The sequence below is a fragment of the Neovison vison genome, chromosome 8, assembly GCF_020171115.1.
Source record: "Neovison vison isolate M4711 chromosome 8, ASM_NN_V1, whole genome shotgun sequence".
NCBI lineage: Eukaryota > Metazoa > Chordata > Mammalia > Carnivora > Mustelidae > Neogale > Neogale vison.
The window spans coordinates 62,465,157-62,481,042 of record NC_058098.1 but is presented as its reverse complement, the minus strand read 5'-3'; the positions used below and the strand labels follow the sequence as shown (position 1 = coordinate 62,481,042).

Genomic DNA, 15,886 nt, shown 5'->3' with positions numbered 1-15,886 from the left:
AAACTCAGAGCTCAGGAAATGTTTGAGAGAGGGTCTGCATAGAAATGCCTAGGTGAGGCAAGCAGCAAGTACTTTTCATGAAACAAGAAAGCAGTTCCATAGCATTTTTTTAAAAAAGTTGGAGGGAGGGGGTGCCTGGGTGGCTCAGTCATTAAGCCTCTGCCTTCAGCTCAGGTCATGATCCCAGAGTCCTGGAATTGAGCCCCACATTGGGCTCCCTGCTCAGCGGGAAGCCTGCTTGTGTTCCCTCTCTCAGACTGTCTCTGTCTCTGTCAAATAAATAAATAAAATCTTCAAAAAAAAATTTTATTACTATTATTTTTACTTCTCCAGTTACTTGGGATGTTTTTGTTTATTTTCCCCTCTAATGTTCTATTTCGAGATCTGTAGGGTGACGTGTGTCTGCTGTGGTATAACTCTTTTTTTTTTTTTCCAGATGAAGTTGAAAGGAAGCTCAGTTCAGCTCTCGGACAAAAAGCTCTGCCAGATGTGCCAAAATCCCTTCTGTGAGCCTGTGTTTGTTAGATACCCAAACGGTGGGCTCGTCCACACCCACTGTGCCGCCAGCAGACACACGAACCCCAGTTCCCCCGGCCCTGGTGCTCGGACTTGAAGAGGCCCACCGGAGGGCGCAAGGAGGACCCTGAGCTCTTTACCGAGCCTGCTGGGTGCAGAGAGCGGAAAGCCGCTGCACTGGTGTCAGCCAGGGAGTGACATCTGGGCGCTGGGAGACTGCAGTCAATGTGAAACAGGGGCTTTTCGCTGCTGACCACTCCACCCTGAATGTTCGCAGGAGATCCTGAAACAGAGACACATCAGGGTTCGCCCGTCCCGGGACACAGTAATCCCAAACAAATGTCTACTTTGAGAGAAAAATGAGCCTTCCCCATGCCGTCCAGACAAGCTGGACGCCCCTGCCCCCGCCCCTGCGCCTCGGTCTTCAAAAATGCATTTGCACTGGAAATGTCTGCTTCAGGGTGGCCCAGACATGTAGCTGTCCCCGGGCAGGGTGAGGAGCACGGCCTTAGGGGGCGCGGGGGGTTGGGGGCTGTTTCCAGGATTACCTCGTGGGCTCTGCCTTTGCCCTTAGAAACGGCTGACCTTGGGGGAGTCTTTGTTCTTGCCTACTTCCCATGGCTCTCAACCCCTAAAGGATTCTGCCTTGTTTACCCAAACAACCCCTCTCGGGGAAGTAGAGGACTCATCGGAAAGTGCTAAAGCCCAGGTGACAAGCTGCCGCCCCCACCACCTGAAAGAGGACAGCAGACAGGAGGGAGGCCTGCGGCACTTTCCTGTCCTGTCACGCTACCTGCTGATTTTGAAACTCCATGATGGCCATGTTTGACTAAAAACTGTTATTTGAAGTTCTGTCATCTCTGCAGTTTTTCTCTTCTTTGGAAACTTATCTGTTGTATCCGTTAGGGACATTTTTTTTTTTCCTGTTAAAATGTACCTCCTACTGACCGCTCGGGAAATGAAAAGGGAAACGTTATGAGCACAAGCCACGTGGAGTTTCACGAGAGGCCGGTTTGAACCTCACACCCTCAGCGGGGCAGGCAATGGGTGGCAACTGCCCTTGCCTGTGACCGAGATGTCATCTTTCCCGCCGGGCGCTTCTGCACACCCCGATGAGGAAGTCCAGTCAGGCTGCCTTACCTCCCAGCACTTTACACGCCTGCTCTGAGGTTTCCTGAACCCACGGGAGGGGTCCCTCTTGTTCACCACAGACTGGGGGACTCACTGTGTTTCTGCCAGACATCGCGGAGAAGCCGAAGTTGTCCTTACTTCACTGCCCTCTTTTGAATTTCTTCACTGGGATGAATGATTCTGTCCGGAACTCACACAAGACACTGTACCCCCTGCCACAATGCCGGGAAAGCAAGCATTAGCTTGTGTGTGTCACAAGGGGAGGACCCTGGGATACAGCCCCTCGCCGTCACCCCGAGCCTGACAGAGCAGGGGCCAAAGAATTCATGGTCCGTTCTCGAAACAGTGTTCTCCTGTACTAATCATGGTCAGTCATCTTCTTCCTTCAGCGATTCTAAGTGGCACAAGAAAGCAATAGCGCGCCTGCGTTCTTCCCTAGCTGCGTCTCCAGCTAAAGAATCAACGATGAAGAAGTTCTCCTTGTGACTCAGCCACATACGATGTCGACGGGGGCTAAGTAGAAGCCCAGTTGTGAATCGACGCTGTGGATGACTGCTACGGAATGGCCTTGTCACCGCGCACGCTACCATGACGACTCGCGAGGTGGCGTTTTCTGCCTCAGAGAGCAGGTCCCTAGCACGTGCCGTAGCCCACCGCTGAAAGCACTGTTTCACTGGACACAAAGTGGGTACAATCTGGAGAGCGCCTTGTGATTGCTCATTCCTAAATTGGGGACACTAGTCTCCGCTCTCTCTCTGAACATGGGTCAGTGTTTTGAAACGTTTGTCATCCTTTAGAATGACGGGGATTAAAGTCAAGTCATCTCCTATGTTCAGAACCGTACCTTGCTCTCCTCTTTGTCTGACGCCCACGGGCCCTTTTCACAAATCAGATTTTTAAAATAAATACATGGTTCTTTCTAAAGGCCTGCTGTTTTGTGACTGTGGCGTTGACTAGAACAATTAGAACGTTGCTCAACCCTTTCCTCCCCTCATTAGGTTCTGTGTAACCACTCTAATTAAAACAGCATGAACTGAACCCAGTTGGCATTCATATTCTATGGGCAATAAATACTGTTGAATTTGAGGAACTGTTTCTCTGCCGTTGCCTGTCAGGTGTTGACGTGGCCGTGCCCCTGAGGGCGTGGTGCAATGGGCCTGAGAGCCGAAGAGTTCATGCTCTGAGCTTGGTGAATGTGCTTGCTGAGGTCAGGAGTCCAGAGCAGCTCAGGTGGCCATGGGGTCACGCCGTCAAACCGAGGCCCGTCACACAGCTACGATAGCCCTTGCGTTTTGCTTGCTTTCCCCCTCTGGAAACCTTTGTCCTTGCAACTTTACCCTTCACCCCTGGTCAGGTCCCAAATACACAAGATGTACAAATGTAAACTTGTTAATTTTATTAAAATTCTTTTAAGTCTTTGTTCTTTCTGTAATTTTTTTATATGTGTTTATAAAAATCATCTCAGCTGGGTGATGGCTTCCACCTGCACAGTACCTAGTCGGAGGAGCTTTGGAACCTACTCACCCGGACCCCATGGCTCCTCCTAGCACCTGAAGCCGACGTTCCCCGGCCACCCCTCAAATTCTTTGTTCCTACTTGACTGAACTTAAATGCTCTACTTCTGAAGGTACCTCCTGCATGTTCTCACGGTGCCCCTTGACATTTGTTACCTTCACAGTAGTCACTACCCTAAGGTCTTTAGCAGAGGAGATTTCTGGTCGCTTCTTCCATACCTCACCTCGTAGCCAGACGCTCTTTAAGTAAGCCTGCTGCCCTTGGATTTCTAACTCTGAACAGAGTCAAGGACTAGAACTTTCTTTCACCTTTTACATTTGACTTCCACAGAATCTTGTTCGTAGCAGGTCTGTGAGAAACGCGGTGGAATGAATTTCACAGCACATTGCTGTGTTTCTTATTCCATTCTGGGTGCCGTGGCAGCCCTGAGGAGAACCCCTGACAGCGGTAACCCTATTGTGCCTGGCAGTCAGGCTGGTAGAGTCCAAATACATGTGGGTGACAGTAAAGGTGAGGTGTCGGGTGGCATCCATATCTCAGGTTGCAGGAACTGAGGCATAGGTTGGTGAAGTGATTTTCTTGGGAGGACAAGACCAAGAGCTCTAGTCCCCCCCCCCCAGCTGAGCTCCCCTCCTGGTGCTTCGCCAAAACCAGCAACCAACCCAGGGTTGACTGGAGTACTCACACAGCAGTGTTGCCGCTCTCCGAAAGTCACAAAGCAACGAGTTGCGTATCCTTTTCTTGTTCTATATTATATCCTGTGGCTCATTGGCATATTAAAGATTGAAAGGGGGCTGGTCAGTCGGTTAAGCTTTCAGCTTAACTTGCTTTCAGCTCAGATCACGATCTCAGGGTGGTGAGACCGAGCCCCGCATTGGGCTCCATGCTGGATGTGGGGCCTGCTTGGGACTCTCTCTCTCCCGCTCCCTCCACATCTCCCCACCCTACTCACACGCTCTCTAAGAATGAATGAATGAATGAATGGGTGCTTAGGCTTCCAAACCTGACTAGAAAGGGAAAAGTGATAGATTCCCACTGCCTACCAGAATATTACAAGGCCAAGCAGCTGCGAGAGAAAAAGAGTGTAAATCGATGTCCTAAATGTGACTTGGTAGAAGCAAAGACTGGCGCCTGACTCCGTGAAATGGGCCGTGGCTTGTGTTAGATTAATTAGGTACTAACACCCCATTTGCTCCTGGCGGATCTGTCAGCCTCAGTGTCGGGAATGAAAATGTACAAGAATCTAGACCATATGGACCAGAGGCCTTTCACCTTGAAAATGCTAAATGGCTCGAGCGCCATCTAAAAGCGTGTTAATACCTTGTTCAGTTGTAAGCACTGGAATTAACGAAGCCTGCTTTTCTTTAGTTCACAGCCGGGGAAGGGGAACAAATAGCTGTAGTTCAGTCTGCGGTCCGGAGCTGTGTATCAGTTAAATGAGACGTGGCCGGCAGGGGCTCAGAAGCACCACAGGCTGCTCAACAGGCCAAGTGAGGCTCGGGAAGGAACATGTCACCACTAGACTCCGGGGAGCCTGGGTCTTGTCGGGCTCCAACACACCCAGCTGGGGGCCGGGGCCAGTCCCATCACCTAGACCTTGGTGGTGTGCTCTGTAGACTGGAGTCGGAGCTGTATGGTATCTGAGGACCCTTCAGGAAATCGGGGCAAAGGAATGGAGTCGGTGTGGTCTAGCCTTTGAGACCAAATGCTGCCCCATAGGATTGTGGGTCTCAGCCTGTGCCCAAGCTCTCCCACAATCCTTCACTGTCAGGGTCATCTACTAGCGAAGGTTTTCCATTTGTCTCGATTGACCAGTTTTTCCTTGGAGTCCCCAACTGAGCTGGGGAGAGAGATACCCAGCCTCATCTCACTAGGCTTGTGAGCGTCGATACACAGCACATGGCACCATTGGTACCCATCTGATAACTCATCCTAGCCTCGGCCTCTTTCATCCACACGTGTCAGTGATTTACCTGGAGTACCTAATGTGCACCATAAAATTAGCATAGTGGGGCTGCCCCTACCACCTCCTACCTCTGCTCTCAGCTCCGTGTCAACCCCCACGGCTGTTCTAAAGTGTTTTTCAACGCATTGCTGATTGACTGCCAACTGTCGACTTGAGCTTACAAATAAACCACAACATTAAACTTTCGCTTTCTTTAGAATTAGCATTTCCCATTGTACATATCTAAAGGCATTTGAATTTTTTGTGCTTTCACTTAATTTACAAGACTGTGTTCAATTTTTTTTATATGAGGTATAGTCAAAATCCATTTTCAGTCAAAAAAAAAGTTACCATAGTACTAATATGGCTGTATGAAAATACATTTTCTGTGGGTTAGTCTTCTTGTTATTTTCATGGATTTTTTTAAGTCATAAAATATACATAACAAAATTTGCCATTTTAACTGATTATTTTTCAGTTTAAATTCAGTGACATTATGTACCTTCATAGTTCCCTCACCACTCTCTCCAGAACTCTTTCTTTCCTCTTCCCAAAGTGCAACTGTGTGCCCAGTAAACACTTACTCCCCACCCTCTTTCCCCCTGCCCCTCAGAACCCCCATTCTACTTTGTGGCTCTATGAATTGCATTACTATGGACCTCCTATAAGTCACAGTATTTGTTCTTTTGTGACTGGTTTATTGCATTCATCATAATGTCCTCAAAAGTCACCCATGTAGCATATGTCAGTATCTTCTTTCTTTTTGAGGCTGAGCAGTACTCAGCTTCATAGCTTTTATGCAGTATACTTAGTTACACAAAGCATGCATACGTAGGCCATCTGCTGATATGTATTTTATATAAAATTAGAATTGCTACTTTATATTATTCTTTATTTAACTTTATGTTCTTAGTGTTCCAAGATTCATTGTTTATGCGTCACATTATTCTCATCAACATGTAAGATATAACCCTGTACCAACCATCGAAAAGTTGTCTGTTGTCCTAATCTCTCCCACTGGGTTAGAACAGATCCACACCCAGAGCTTCCAGATGGCCTTATGTTGGGGACCCCCTGTGGCCAAGGAAGTTCCCACCATTGCAAGATGGTGCCTGGCCAGGTGCCAAAACAGACCTCCACGTAAACAAGTCAATATCAGCAGCAGCCCATGTGGGGGAGGAAAAGCAGACCCTGGATAGACTAACTAGGGGAAGCCTAGCAACAGGTCTGTGATTGGATGTCCTGAGAATATCTGTCTTCTGATAGGGTGCCCTACTGCATATAAGCAAGTGTGGTATGAGAATAAAGAAAGCAACATTAACAAGAGACCAGGCTACGTGTCGTTCTTGCGGGTAGAGAGCGACAAATGGTGCCGAAACCCGGGAGATATTAAGAAAAATTGAAAAACCTTGCAAGGGAGAAGTCCGCAGGTAAGTGGGGTAAAACCACGACAGAGGTGGTGGGAAACTTGTACAAGTCCGCAATAAGAAGCGGGGCGGCCATAGAGCCGGGATTTTACAAGACCGCAATAAGAAGCGGGGCGGGCTTAGAGCCGGGATTTAGGGGCGAGTATACGCTGAACAACCATTAGGTTGGGCTGCGCTCTGTGTTACCCCTGTAAAATTCTCTAGCCTTAGTCAGATTAGCAATTCCTCCCGACTGCTCTCCCGATATTTACAAGGCACCTGGTCTGAAGACTTTCAAAATTTTACACAGAGCCTTCTTGCTGAGATCACTAAGGTTAATAGTACTTGTGTATGGCCCGCATCATTTCCAGACATACTAAATGCACTCGGCAATGTTTCTAATTTTACTAAACAATGGGCTGGAATGATTGGTCTGCTTGTCCTTCTCCTCATTGGCATGCTACTTCTCACTAAGAAAATATATCAGTGGAGACGACAACATCAGGAGCAAAAGCAAGCCCTAGTACAAGCTCTGCTGGCGATCGAAGCTGGAACATCCCCCCAAATACAGTTAAGCATGCTGGATCGGTAGTCAAAGACGGGTAAGATCAGTAGAGAAACATACCAACCTAAGACAGGACAGAGATCATCGATATCTTGTGTCTGATGACGGGTAAGGATGTTTTCTGCTACTGACAACCTAAGACAGGCACGATCCCTGCCATAAAACAAAAAAGGGGGAGATGTTGGGGACTGCCTGTGGCCAAGGAAGTTCCCACCATTGCAAGATGGTGCCTGGCCAGGTGCCAAAACAGACCTCCACGTAAACAAGTCAATTTCAGTGGCAGCCCATGTGGGGGAGGAAAAGCAGACCCTGGATAGACTAACTAGGGGAAGCCTAGCAACAGGTCTGTGATTGGATGTCCTGAGAATATCTGTCTTCTGATAGGGTGCCCTACTGCATATAAGCAAGTGTGGTATGAGAATAAAGAAAGCAACATTAACAAGAGACCAGGCTACGTGTCGTTCTTGTGGGTCGAGAGCGACAGCCTTATGGAGACCTTTGAAAATGAGTTCAAAATCAGCACAAATCTTGTCAACAAGGAAAGAGTACGAAGCCCAGTTGAGTGTGTGAGCGTCGTCTCTGCTCCCCTCAGGGCGGTCTCACGTGGCTGAACATCGGCATCCTGCTGGTGCTATGCCAGATTCTGAGTTGTGCGCCTGCTGATAGAATTTCCAGATACCTTGTTGATGTGTTGATGGAAATACTGGAAAATGAGCTGCTTCGCAGCTGATGGAAGGTCAGCTATTCCCAACCCATCCAGGGGATGGGGAGGATGGCTGGCTGGTGCGTGGGAGCTGTCTAGCGCTGTCCTCCATGCCAAATGGCTACCATCCCTCCCGGGGCAGCCACTGCCACCGTGACTCGCTCCACGTTACTATCCTATTCAAGCAACTGCAGAATTAGAACCAACCTTGCCGTAGAGAAAAACAGCAGAAGGGGCTCAAAGACTCACGTTACCAGAAATTGTATTTAATGTCAGTTTAATGTGATTTTTCATGTTTCAGTTTATGCGTTCATTTAGTCATATACTCGGTCATTCATTCATCCCTCAAGCACAGGCTGGAAGACTGCTATGTGACAGGTATTGTACTAAGTTCTGTGGATAAAACGGTGAGAAAGGGGCGCCTGGGTTGCTTAGTCCATTAAGCCTCTGACTCTCCATTTCGGCTCAGGTCATGGTCTCAGGGTCCTGGGATGGAGCCCCACATGGGGCTCAGCACTCAGCAGGGAGGCTGCTTGTCTCCCTCTCTCTTGCCCCCTCCCCCTGTTCACAAGTATGTGCATGCTCTCTCTCTCTATTGAATAAATCTTTAAACAAAAAACATTCAAAAAGACACATCTGGTCCGGCCCTGCTACAGCTCACCTTAGAGATAATGACAGCACAGGGGGACAAATGCCAAGAAGAGACAATGCAGGTACACCCACAGCATAGACGAGGAGCCCTCGGAAAGGAAGTGCTCCTGGCAGAGGGAAGAGGGAAGAGGTGAATAGGACGGTAGCCCCTTGAAAATAGAGACTCACTTTGACTGCAGTCTGGAGAGCAGGCAGGGGGTAGTGATGGATGAGGCCGCTGGGGGGGGTGGGGGAGGGGGCTGAGGCTTCAGCCTTCTTCTCGACAGAAGGAAAAACACAAGTGCTTATGCTGCGGAATGACCCACTGTCCCCACCCGCCGGGGCAGCCATGGCCAACAGCTGCACCTAGGATTTTGCCCCTTCATCTTTACATAGTTTTTAATAACATGGGAAAGGAAGCCCCCCCCACCGAGAAAGGCACAATACAAACTGTGTTAGCCAGTTTATACACAGTTTTTAATAACATGGGAAAGGAAGCCCCTCCCCCCCACCGAGAAAGGCACAATACAAACTGTGTTAGCCAGTTTACTTGAAGAATCCTTTGCTTTAAAATGTAGTATATTAATAGACACGTCAGGGTATCGAAAAGCCAGCAGACCAGGAGATGATTGCTGTTGAAAAGTTAGTCCTTATGCTCAGATCCCAAGAGGAGGGATCCCAAGAGGAGGGACCATGCCACCGGAGCGACACAAGGAATCCTGGGGAGGGGGGCAGAATCAGGTATCACAGGGAAAGGATGGGTAGTGTATGCAAGAGTCTTTCTGTGGTTTCCCAGGGAAGGAATAGGTGTGGCAGGGGAACCCAGCTTAGGGGTGGGTAGTTGGAATGATTTCAACAGGCTCTGGGGTGTGTAGAGGCTGTCCTTGGTTGTCTAGTCCCAGGCCCTGCTCCCCAGCAGGGGAGGTGAAGAGTGGCTGGGAGCGTGGGAGCCTCAGACAAGGTGGTGGGGTTGTGGGCCCTGGACTGGGGTTTCCTATTTATGCAATGCGCTGGTAGGCGAACTATATACTCTCTCTAAGAATTAGCTGGCCCCGGGAGTGGCATTCTGTCCACAGGCGGCAAGGCCACAACGTCAAAGCATCGCAGGACAGAAAAAAAGGGAAATGGCTAATACGTCCTTTGGATCAGGCCACCAGCGCAGCCACAATTATATTCTATTCTGCTCCCCAGGTCAGGGAATTGGACTTAAACACTTAATACGTTTTGAACAGCAGGGTAGAAAAGGTTGCCTGAGAGTCGCAGAAGCAGAGACACGGAAAATAGAATGGTCTGGAAACGCTTCCTGGGCCCAGCCCACCAGCGAGACCACTGCTGTGTTTGAAGGGTTGGTTGACTCCACTTGGCCTGCTGTTGACACAGATAGTCCTCTTAGCCCAGGTTTCTGGGAGGTGTACTATCTTTAACAGTTATTTCTGGGACTCCATTCTATAGGTAATCCATGAATATGTATTAATTGGCCTTTAGCTTTTCCAAAACCATGGAGCTCTTGTACAATGCCTCCTCAGTCACGATGGCTGCCTATTTTCTACCCCCACAACCTCGATGACCCAATTCATGATCTCACTGAGGCCCAAAGGGGTCTCTGCCTGGCTTGTTGGCAGAGGGCCCATTGGTGGTTAATGGAAAGTGCTTCATGACCTGCCCATATACTTTCTCAAGTTGTTGCTAATTCTTTTTTTTTTTTAAGATTGTAATTTATTTAGTAGAGAGAGAAAGTGAGAGTCAAAGTACGTGCGGAGGGGAGAGAGGCAGAAGTGGGAGAAGCAGAGGGAGAGGGACAAGCAGACTATCTGCAGAGCAGGGAGCCCCACATGAGGACCAATCCCAGGACCCTGGGATCATGACCTGATCCCAAGGCAGATGCTTAACCAACTGAGCCATCCAGGCGCCCTCAAGTTGTTGGTAATTCTTTTTTTTTTTTTTTAAAGATTTTGTTTATTTGACAGACAGAGATCACAAGTAGACAGAGAGGCAGGCAGAGAGAGAGAGAGGGAAGCAGGGCCCCCGCTGAGCAGAGAGCCTCATGTGGGACTCGATCCCAGGACCCCGGGATCACGACCTTAGCCGAAGGCAGCGGCTTAACCCACTGAGCCACCCAGGCGCCCCAAGTTGTTGGTAATTCTTAAGCACAACTGATGAAAGAATAAATTTCCACAGATTGTCTTTAAATAAATAAATATATTTTTAAAATTTCTCGGCAGAGAAATTTACTCCAAGGTTGTTCATTACAGAGTGTTTTTAAAGATGATGAAAAGTGGAAGGGAAATACACAATAAACAGAGAGTACTTCAGTTACTTAGCTTGTGGTACATCTACACAATAGAAGACTTCCAGCCACCAGAAATCACTTTGAAAAAACAAAAACAAAGTTAAAAATAACAACAACAACAAAAAAAACTAGGCTATGAAGTTGTGGCGTGGTTTAGCATGATCTGAACTTTGCAAAAGGAATTATACATTTTTAAATGTTTCTTACATACAAATACAATTGTGTTTTTTAATTATGAAAGTTTAGAACACGTTTAATTTTCTTTGTTTTGGGGTGAACAAATCCAATCATTGTTTTCACTTCTATAAGCAGCAAATTATAATTTTAAAAATCTATAATTTAAAAATTAGTAGATATGATCTTTACAACTTTTCTTTTTTTTAGAGAGAGAGTGTGAGTGGGAGTGGAGGGGAGGGAGAGAGGGAGGAGAGAGAGAATCTTAAGCAGGTTCCAGGCCCAGAGTTAAGCCTGATGTGGGGCTCAGTCTCACAACCTTGAGATCATGACCTGACCTAAAATCAAGTCAAGCGCTTAACTGACTAAGCCACCCAGGCACCCTTCTCTTTACAACTTTTCTTAAGACTAGATATCATACATTCATGAGGATGGAGAATATACCGTTCTTTTACATAATCTAAATCTAAATTTTAGGGGCGCCTTGGTGGCTCAGTCTGCTAAGCATCTGCCTTCGGTTCAGGTCCTGATTTCAGGGTCCTGGGATCTATCCCCAAGCTGGGCTCCCTGTCCCTCTGTCTCTGCCCCTTGAGACTCATGCTTACTCTCTTTCCCTCTCTCTCACTTTCAAATAAATAAATAAATAAAATCTTTATTAAAAAAAAAACCCACTTAATGAATTAGTGTCCCCTCATATCTAATTAAAAGTTTACCTATGTCTCCTTATGGCATTATCAGAAGGAGAAGGGAAGATCCAAGAAAACCAGAGGAGTGGCCCAGGGAATGAAGAGGCTTGTACGAAGTGTAACAGAGATCGGACTCCTTGTGACAAAATCTTGTGGGGCATCCTCACTACGCAAGGGGATAGAGAAAACAGCTAGGAATCTCATCCGGGCTGAGTGAAGTCCAGAAATACCCACCTCCACAGTGCAGGTGTTAGCTGGATGCATGTCAGAAGTCCTAGGGCTCCCCACAAGGCAGGAGACATGTTCTGAATAGTCTGGACTGACTACTTCCAGAGAGGCCCAGCAAATTCCAGAAAATATGGAAAGCCTTGGGAAAGAGCCTCCTCTTTCCCCCTAATGTTTGCCCATTGCCTCTGTTCACACTTTGAAAGCAAACTCAGCTTTCCATTTTTCCATATGCATATTTGAAATTGTTCAGTCTTGTTTGTCTTTTATGGCAAGGTGAGTGACCCTCTCTTCATGGTTTAATAAAACATTGTTAAGACTTCATGACAGTACAGCAAAATACTGTGATCAGGAAAAAGGGCAGTGGCACTTTAATGAGGGGAGAAGTAAGAAATATAGTCCCCACAAAGGACAGTTAATAAGGAGCAGCAAACCTGTCTTTAAAAAAGGCTTCCAGAGGCGCCTGGGTGGCTCATGAAGTTAAGCGTCTGCCTTTCATCTGCTCAGGCTGTGATCTCAGATCACTGAGATCAAGAGCCCGGTTTGTCTGCCTGCTCCTTTTTCTCCCTCTCCCTCTGCCTCTCCCCTCCCTGCTTGTTCTTTCTCTCAAATAAACAAATAACATTTTCTAAAAAAGAATTGCTTCCAAAAGTGAGCTTGGCTATTTTCCCCCTCAATTGCAATGACTGGCAAAAGAATAGCCATTGCCAGAAGCACAGAGAGGGTGCAACACGCAGGTCCAGAGCAAGGGATCTCTCTGTTCTACCTACCTGGGCCTTGGGGGAACTTCAGGCATTTATCGGAGCACCTCAGAAGACTGAACTTGCTTATCAGCATCCTCATATCTGTGATCGCAAAAAGGTAAAGTTCTGGTCCCACAGGTAAGTTCTTTCTGTTGTTACCAGACTAATGAGAAAAAAAAAAAAAAAATCTGTCTGAGCCGCAGCCCCTCCCGGTTGGCTCTCTTAGTCAGGCAATCTCGGGCATCCTTCTTGTCCCTAGAACACCTTGTCCCCGGCTTCTCCAAGATGAATGACAAGAGAGCAGAAGGTAGGCTGGGAAGGTCTGCTAAAGAAACCCTGGACGCCTGCCCGAAATTACGAGGGTGCGCGTGCGCACACACACGCAGACACGCGCACACAATGCCTTTGCCTTCAAACCTCTTTATTCTTGCAGAATCCAGATGTTAACCTCCCAGCTGGGGGCCCCCACGCCCTCCTTTTTCATGAATAGTTAAATTGCTGCAGCCAGGCCTGAGCCCCCTCCCACACTCCCTGGTGGTCCACCTTGCCATGGGCAACCTGTCTCCACCGTACCATAGGAAAAACCTTGAAATTATACTCTTGCCTTGAACATAATTAAATTCTTGGGCAGAGTTAGTTTCAATCACTGTGGACTGTTGTTTTAAATAGTAATTTTTTAAAAAATATCTAGGCCAAATTCATTTCTTCGTGACTACAAATTTTCAAATGGTTACACTTTGTTTCCCTTCTTCTGCGTCTCAAAGATTAAATGTGGCGGCTTTATCTTAGATCAGGCATAAATGCGTGCAGTTTTTCTCTGCGGATGTAGGTCCCTGTATGTTGAGGCTGGAGGTGAAGAGGCACCCCTCTTGGGTTGATGCAATAGAGGTGTGTTAATTTTACAAGGAGCAAGGCTCCCTTATGAAATTTGTGCTTAGGATTTCAGAATTAGTATGTCTGCTAGGATCCCTTGTTTTTCAAAATCGTGGTATTTTGGCAGAAACTGCTGGGAATCCACCAAATCCTCTCCCCTTCCTGGCTAAGAAAGCTGGACGTCGTCACAGGTTCCCCGGATGGGGACTCCATTTCCCAGCCTACTTTGCAGCTGGCTGTGGTCATGTGACTCAGCTCCTGGCGGCAGAAGACCAAAGAAGTGTGGGTGTGTCTTATCCCACCCTTTCTTTCCTCAGGAGCCAAACACAATTGTGGCCACTGCCCAAATGCACCACAAAGAAGACAGGACCCTGGAGAGTTAATGGGAAACTGGATGAAAGGAACCTGAGTGGGGCAACTCCTGAGTAGAGAGCCCACCTTGCTGACGTGAACCTCAACGAGAGGGAAATAAGGTTATTGTTTTAAAAATTTTATTGATTGATTTATTTATTTTTGAGAAAGAAAAAGAGCGGTAGGAGCAGAGAGAGAACCTCAAGCAGAGCCCAAGGTGGGGCTTGATTTAATGGCTCTAAGATCATCACCTGAACCAAAGGCAGACACTTAACCCGCTGAGCCACCCAGGAATCCATGAAGTGGGGTTTTTAGTCCAAAGCAGCGTGTGCTGTGATTCATGTTGGGGAAGATAGTCCCAGTGGTCAAAATAGCCAAGTAGGAATTGATCTAGAATTTCATTGCTTGGCTTGGTTGTCAGAATGACCTAAAGAAACTTTGCCTTCATTTTGTCCCAGCAACAGGACAAAATGTCTCGAGATTCAAGACAAGAAGGTAGTGGATTTTTACGGGTAGTCAGGATTAGGATAACACTTCTGAGGCTTATTTGTGTCTCATTTTCTGGGGCGAGGCTCTCCCACGTCGCCTCTGGAACATTTATTACCATAGTAGCTACCCAGGCCCCACAGGAAAAAAAAAAAAAAAAAAAATTCAGGGGCCGCAGGGCTAAAGAGAAGATGTAAACCAAAACCCAACAAGCACCACTTTTCCTGCAAACCTCGGGGAAGGACATGAGAACTTGGTAGCTGTGCGGGGTCTTAGGAAAGTAAAGTTCGTTAAAGATTCGGCGAGGCTGGAGAGCGCTGTGAAGGTGACGGACCGGAAGTCCGCGGTGAAGACTAACTGGCTGGAGATACTTAGTGGGGCCATGATTGCTTTCAAAAGTGGGCGCCCCGGTTGTGACCCCCCAAATTGTTCAAATAGTCTCCCCATTGTCATCTTTTATTAACTTCCTGTGGTCATTCCAGCTTGGTTACTAACATCAAGGTTCTAGATTTCCTAATGTTGTTTTGTCCTAGGAGGTGTTAGACACCAGATTTGTGGCTTACCCTTCAGGGGCTTGGTGCTAATTTTGATAAGAACATAGTCTTGTACACTGAAAGAGCAATAATACTTTATTTAAAATATATACAAAATTATTACTTTAAAACATATATACTACTGTCCAACATACAGCATATAACACTGGTAGACAGAAATTTGGATACCTTCATTCATTCAGCTTGTGATTTCTTTTTTGCTCCTGAAGAACATTCTCTTAAGCTCCCACTAGAGGGGAGGTCCTAGGGGTCTATTACCCAGGGTGGTCTGGCTGTGCTTCTGGACACCACTGAAGCCAAGCAACTCGTCTTGAGGGAACTGAAGGCAAAACCTGGCCCTGCCTGGTGCACTAGGGACACGGAGTTGACCGGACCCACGTCAATCAGTCACACACCAACTGCCAGTCTTCCTGTGCATTCTCTCTCTATCTCTATCTCTCTGCGCTCTCGTCTGCATACAAATGGATGGGGGAGTTGGTGAGAAAGTGGCAATTATTTCCTTAACAGACCTTCTTCTGGGCTTAGGTTAATGTAAATCATGTTCTCTTTCTTTCCCTCTTTCACCAGTACTGCGGGAAAAGAGCAATAGAATGGGGAGTTGGCCTCTTAACAGTCTTGGAAAGGAAATGAGAAAAGAGACAAAAAGAGACCTTCTGTGCTGTTAGACCAAATTCAAGTTACGATTATCCTGAAATACACTGGACAACTGGTTTTTGTCACAACCCATGCATTATTCGTCACTATTCCCACAGTGCCTTGCATCTACTAGGCACTTAATAAAAGCTCATTGCATGGGTAAACAAACATGCATAGGGGATCTGGTGAGTCCAAGTAGGAAAGGAAACAGACACACAGAATCTGAGCATCTGTGAAACAGTAAGGGACATTGGACCTCATCTGGACCTCCTTCCTTCCTTGGCAATTGGGGAAACTGAGACCCTGTGAAGTGTGGTGAAATGAACAAGTTCACAGGACTAGCTCCTGACAGAGTTAGACTTGCAATCAGATTTTTGGAATCTCCTTGAATTTCCCACTCTCTTCAGATCCGAAACTATAACGAGAACTCAGTGACCTCAGTGGCATGCCTGAACTT

General features: G+C 47.2%; 1 protein-coding gene across 1 annotated transcript in view; it reads left to right on the top strand.

The window, feature by feature from the left end:
* The window catches only part of TGFBRAP1 (transforming growth factor beta receptor associated protein 1), a 74,224-nt gene extending 71,159 nt beyond the window's left edge, over positions 1–3,065 (top strand). The window contains exon 12 of the mRNA XM_044263765.1: positions 437–3,065. Coding sequence (XP_044119700.1) covers positions 437–613 — 177 coding nt within the window. The 3' untranslated portion in view covers positions 614–3,065. The remainder of the gene's footprint in view (positions 1–436) is intronic.
* The last annotated feature ends 12,821 nt before the right edge of the window (positions 3,066–15,886 follow it).